Source organism: Lactuca saligna, chromosome 4 (genome assembly GCF_052625555.1).
Source record: "Lactuca saligna cultivar CGN05327 chromosome 4, ASM5262555v1, whole genome shotgun sequence".
Lineage (NCBI taxonomy): Eukaryota > Viridiplantae > Streptophyta > Magnoliopsida > Asterales > Asteraceae > Lactuca > Lactuca saligna.
The window spans coordinates 313,190,684-313,196,919 of NC_136420.1; the positions used below are offsets into that span (position 1 = coordinate 313,190,684).

Consider the following 6,236-nt stretch of genomic DNA (forward strand, 5'->3'; position numbering starts at 1 on the left):
AATATCTCCTAGGTAGTTATTACTCTCCATAGATAAGGATGTGAACCATTGTATATGTTGATCCGATAGGAATGAGAAAATGCAAAAGATTTCATTCTCATCGGTCATCATGTCCATCATTGTGGTGACTGCCTCACAACACGGGCTCGAAGAAGACGGGAAGACTACTTTTTTCTAAAAACTATTCTTTTAAAAGGTTGTATTGTATTTGTTAATGACTATACTTGTGATCGTTAATGACTACACTTTCTATCGTAATTTAAGAACTACACGCAAGAAACGCTTTCTTCCGTAATTTAAGAATTACACGCAATAACACCTAACAACATTGTAGATATTAACATCTTGTTTAACCACATAACTACCATGTTCATTTTCTACTCCAATCACACATATGTTGGGCATTTGGCACAATTAGAATTTCAATACCATATTGATGATAAGTTGCGACATAAATCATATATTCTTCAACATAATGAAAACTTATATAGTTTAAAGAACAAACAAAGATGCATATAATTTCACTATAAGTCAACATTGTTCGACAAACCAAACAGTCATATAAAACTTGTAAAGTTATAAGATTGTCACTTCCTTTATTTATACACAAGTCAAGCCTCAAAAACAAAATGAGAAAAAAACACATCAAAAGTCACTTACCTCAGTAGTTAAACAAGCAGTAATTTTTCATTAGGGTTTTCCATCTTGAAGAGAGATTACAGTTTCAAAAGCTCCAACCAATGCCTTCACTTTACTCTTTCTGCTTTCAACAAGCTTACTTGCTGTTTCTTCAATGACATTGTTAAACAACCCTTGAGCATCTTTCCTTCCTTGATCACCTTGATGCTTCAAAACAACGTTTTCATGACCATTGTTTGAAATAGAATCATTGTTTGTTTCTTTTTCATATTTCTTTTCAAAACTTCTTCTAGAAACATGTGGTCTCTCTTCATTTCCCTCCATAACTTTCCCTTTCCTAAATTTAAGCCTTCGAGGTCCGTTATTCTCAGATTGAAGATCAAGAATCTTTCCTCTTCTGAACCTTAACTTCACCCCTTCATCATCTTTATCTTCGGAAATTACCATTCTACCCTTTCTTGAGATCTTGTTGTTTTCGGTGGAGTTTACTTTCTCATTATCACTATCACTTTCAGTCTCTTCATCAGTGAAATCAGATTCATCTTCAAGAACCTCATCATCATAATAAGATTGAGAGCTTTCAGAAACAGGAGGCGCAATCAACAAATTTTCTTCAACTTCTGAAAAAGATTGGGGCTTTTCCAAGACTTCTGCCATTGATGAATCATCTTCAAGTTTGGAGCTTTCATAAACTGATTGTGTGATCATCGAATCTTTTTCCAACCCGTTTATGGAAACAGGATCATTCATCAATTCCAGTGATGGAAATGAGGGAGAATCAACGATTCCAACAGTTTCATGAACGTAATCAAACTCCATATTCTCACTTTTAGCCTCGGATTCTGTCTCAATTTGCTTGACCTCGATTTTTTCCACTCTGTTTTGATCCTTTAATGGAGAAACCTTTTTAACACTCGTATGTTTTATCACCTTCAAACTTGTAGCCCTAATCAAAGAAGAAGCTTTAGGGGATTTTGATTCAACTGGAGTACCCTTCACGACATCTTTCTTAACAGCTTTAGGGGTAATCCCTGTCTTTTTGACAATTCTAATATCTTTCTTCTTAACCACCTCTCCATTTGACGCATTTGACCCTGGACTTCGTTTCACAAGAGAAGTTGACCGTTGACCCAATTTGACCTCTTTCTCTTTAGGCTTCCCACTTGCTGACATAACCCGTTTCAAAACTTGTGTCGTTTTAGATGTTAATGAGATTGAGACATCCTTTTTGGTTAATTCAAGAGGCGTTTGAATTTTGGGATCTTGAAAAGTTTTGATTGCTTTCTTTCTTTCTATTGGAGCTACAGTTGTTGTAATAACTTTCTCTTTATTGACAGCTGTTGATCTTTTGAACTTTATGGGGATTGAAGACTTTGATTGTTCATGTTTCTTACCATATTTACAGAAATCGTGACATGACCCAGTTGAAGCTCTGAGATAATTAGGGACGATGTTACCTTCTTCTCCAATGCTCTTTCGGGAACTCGGTATGCCCATGGAGAATCGTCTGGTTTTGCCGCTGGAAACGGTCAAACCACCACCATGACCGCCGTTCATAGAGCTTGGAGTACCTATCGACTTTCTTCTCTGTTTTCCATCTTTTCGAGTTTCTTCACTCGTGGTATTCATTTAAAACGTAAAGCTTCAGGAATTTATCGACCTGAAACAAACAAACGCTTTATCGTTATTCTGATCTGATTATGAGCGAATATTTGCACAGTGCATTGGATCATATGGGTGTAATTTATGTGTATTGCATACAATCAATTAAATAGGAGGAATTGGAATCGGATCTGGACAAAAAACAGAATCATGACTGATAAAAAAAAAGCAATATGAGTTTTATGAGGAATTATGTTCAAATCATTTATACCAAAACTGCAATTCAGCAACTTCTAATTAGAATCGAAACACACACCAATCGATCGACACACAAATTGAGCATTCAATTCGTAAGAAAAAGCACACAGGTAAACGATTGTACCTCAAATTTTCAAATCACATGGCCGAATTCAATCGCGAGTAGAACTCAAGTTCAAATTTTTAATAAAAATGATAATAATATAAACCCTTTACAATCATCCTGATAGACCGATCAAAAACTTGTCACCACAACAACAATTAAGGTAACGAGAAATACGACCAGTTAAAGAAAACGTGTTTGATGTCTCTTCCTATCTCTACCACTGCATTTAATCCCAATAACCAAAAGATAAAAAGAATTCCAAAAACAGATGAAACTGAACAATCGGTTAACTTACATCATACCTTTTCTGTTTCGAATACTTTTTTGAATTAGCTTAACAACGAAGCGAAGAAAAACGGAGGTATAACATAAATGGCGTTGGATTAAGGGTTATTTTTTGGATCAAGAACTCTATTTCACGAAAGGGATCGTAGAAGCAACGTCTTGAAAGAGTGGTTTATGGGTTTAATGTTTGTGTGCGAGATGATCTGCGTGTTTGTTGAGACTTGAGAGAGAGAGAGAGAGAGAGAGAGAGAGAGACGTGAGACGAGGGGGGCGGGGAAAAGAAAGATCATGACTGCGAATTGTGGGTCCCACATACGAGATATTGTTTCTTATTTCTTTATCAAAATATCGGGTTGATATTTGAAGTTATCGGGTTGGGTGATTGGCCGAATAAAAATCAGGTATTTATTTATAGGAAATTGAGTAATCTAATATTTTTACGTTGTTTATTAAAAAAAATCAGGTTGATTTTATATTATTTTTGAAAAATGATTTTTTCCGGAATAGACGATTCTGAATTAATGTTATTCGGCCTGATCCATTTTGATTGATCAGAATGCATACTGAAATCTCGTTACATTTCAAACTATATGAAAAAAAAATATGACATCGATCGAGGCTTTATGGGTGAGTTATCGACTCATATTCTTCTACTTTTTTAATTTTCTGATTAAAATTATGAAATTATTAATTTAGAATACAAAGAACTACTCTGGAACACAAAGAACATGTCTGAAATGTTACACATTAATAATAGAAATGTAGTTAAATTAAGTAATTTTTTAGTGTTAGTAAAAACCAAAATTTTAAAAAAGTGTTTTTAGTGCCTCACGTTATACCACATTGAATATTTGTATTTAGGAACACAGAGAAAAAATCTAAAACATATTTGTTACTACCAAATCGATGTTCTTGGACCAAATTGATGTTCTAGATCTTACAATTATTGCAGGTTTTTAATAAGCTTGATTTTTATCTCTTAAAAGTGACGATTCATATTTGTTTATTTGACTTAAACATAAAAGTTGCAAATAAAATCCACAATAACTCCATTTGTCGATCCTCTTGTTAATATTGTATTCGAGTCGGAGATCTATAGTGGTGGTGACATGAATAAGGGTTTCTACTGTTGGTTTGGGAGGTAAGTGGATGGTGTGTGTTGTATGATGAATGTATAGATAGAGATCTAAGATGAAAGTTACCGAATATGATCACTGAGATGACGGGATTAACGGAGGCTCCTCATGTGTTATTAATGATGGTGACAGTGTAGCTTTCTCATGTTGAACATAAAGAGAGGGCTGAGGAAAGATGGTGGAGGTGGTCCGTCAGTCATCGTGCACGAGGTGTCAATGGTTGGCTTGTTAATCAGAGATGGTGGAGGTAATTGTTCAGATCTCATTACAGAAGGATTCAAAAGGGAGAAGAGTGTTTTTATTTCTTAATATTTTGAAAAGCTAAATAAAAGAAATTGTAAAGTAGATATCAAATAGGCGAAATAGTAGTTTTAATTTGGATTGGGACAAAATTGACAACCAAACCATGTAAAAATTACTATATTTATAAGTCAAAAATATTTTTAGAGAAATTAAATATCATCCTACTTTTGTTCCTACAAATCCTTCTACCTAATTAAATGATGACATATATCATTTTAGTATGCTAAAATATTACTAAATGAGCATTAAATGTGACACAAATTATCATTTTATTGGGTAAGAAGATTTGTAGGAATAAAAAATAGGAGAATTTTTAAATTCTCATCTCATATTTTTATAATATAATGCCATCTTATTATTTAACAATAATTATTTAACAACAGTTTAAGTTTTATACTTATCATATATATTTATGTTACATTAATCCAATAGTAAACTTCAAAACCTTAATTAATAAGGAAACGTAATAAATCGGTCAAACGTCTACATATATAGATAGATTCAAATGTTTTTAGCAAATATTGTGTGCCTAAATGCACCAATAAGAAATTATCAATTAATTAATTAATTAATTAATTAATTAAATAAGGGTAAATTAGTAATATTACATATATGTATTAATGAATATCCAAAATTAACAACTGATATCCCTTTATTTAAGAGTTCAATTTTTATTTACCTATTAAAACCCTACACCACCGTTTTTTCCAGAGATGTACATCACCAACACCTCCGACCACCGCCAGTACGTCTGGATCGTCGCAATCTCCACCTCATAGTCCGCCGACCACCATTGTTCCAACTTCTTTATGCTTGGTGGTCTTCATTGTCGACCAAATCCGCAGCAAATGGCTATTCCACCACCATCAAATTGTTGATCGGCCTTCATCATCATCGAGATCTATCCGAGATTTTATATAAAACATTTATCGTTTGAACTTTGAAGTCTTGTTTATAATCGTTATGTATGTATTTTTTGATATTCTTTATTGTTTCTTTCAATTAATTGATAAAAAAAGTTAATTCGTTACGAATCGAAGTTGTTGTTTCATTCGAATGGGACATTCAATTTCATAAAGTTTGCAGTTTTTGATCTTCTTTATTGTTTCCATGGCCAACAGGTGATCTTCTTCTTCATCTTATTTTGATTTGAATCCATGTAAATTTGGATGTTTGGTTTTTCCTGAAAAAAATTATGATAATGAATGGGATATAACTCATGGTTGTTTGGGGTTGTTTCTTGAATTCAAGAAACTGAATTGGTAAGACTATCACTAATTTTTTTTGAAGAAACTAAAGAAGCACACCACGTGTTTGATAAAATGCATAGTTGATATTATCTTAGTTTTGACCAACTCAGGTGTGTGTGTGTGTGTGTGTTTCAACTGATCAAAATTTTCTTTTTTCCACCATTAACATATGCGGTTAATAGTGTCTGTCTCCTTTGCAGCTACATGTTTCAATGGGTCACAGTTTCGTCCATTGATACCCTTGTTAGAAGCAATGCCAAAGGAACTTGGTGCTAGCCTGCATGATATGCTTAATTTGATCACAAGTAATTTCTTGAAACAACATTCTGTCATGGCCTCCATATGTTCGATAAAATGCATTAATGAAAAAATAGTTAAAAATCATTAATGTTTTTACTTCACTTTGTTCCTTATTCTTTTCAGAACTATATAACTCAATTTAGATTGGGTTGGATGCCCTTTTCATAACAATAGGTTGATGCTAGTTCCTTATTCTGTCAGAATTTGCAGTTAAATACATTGAGCATATTGAGAAGTAACACATGGAACCCGAAGAATGTTAGTTCCTTATTCTGTCAGAATAGGTTGATGCTAGTTCCTTATTTTGTTTGTTGGGTATATTCTTGATAATACAAATTCTTAAAGACTATTCTTGCA

The 6,236-nt window shown here is 33.3% G+C and overlaps 1 protein-coding gene across 3 annotated transcripts; it reads right to left on the reverse strand.

Moving 5' to 3' along the window:
• Nucleotides 1–491: 491 nt before the first annotated feature.
• Nucleotides 492–3,156, reverse strand: LOC145043987 (uncharacterized). Of its 3 annotated transcripts, none has more exons than XM_078992787.1 (2): nt 2,901–3,156; nt 492–2,299 (listed from the first exon to the last, which is right to left on the reverse strand). In XM_078992787.1, the coding sequence occupies exon 2, from the start codon at nt 2,266–2,268 to the stop codon at nt 691–693; it is 1,578 nt and encodes a 525-aa protein (XP_078848913.1). In that variant the 5' UTR covers nt 2,269–2,299; nt 2,901–3,156; the 3' UTR covers nt 492–690. The 3 variants fall into 3 exon arrangements, with proteins under 3 accessions (XP_078848913.1, XP_078848911.1, XP_078848912.1); XM_078992785.1 differs by having other exon boundaries at nt 2,908–3,155; XM_078992786.1 differs by lacking the exon at nt 2,901–3,156 and adding an exon at nt 2,624–2,880.
• Nucleotides 3,157–6,236: the final 3,080 nt, after the last annotated feature.

Bases quoted from the DNA above. Each gene is read 5' to 3' on its own strand.
- LOC145043987 (XM_078992787.1), bottom strand. From the start codon at position 2,268: ATGAATACCACGAGTGAAGAAACTCGAAAAGATGGAAAACAGAGAAGA.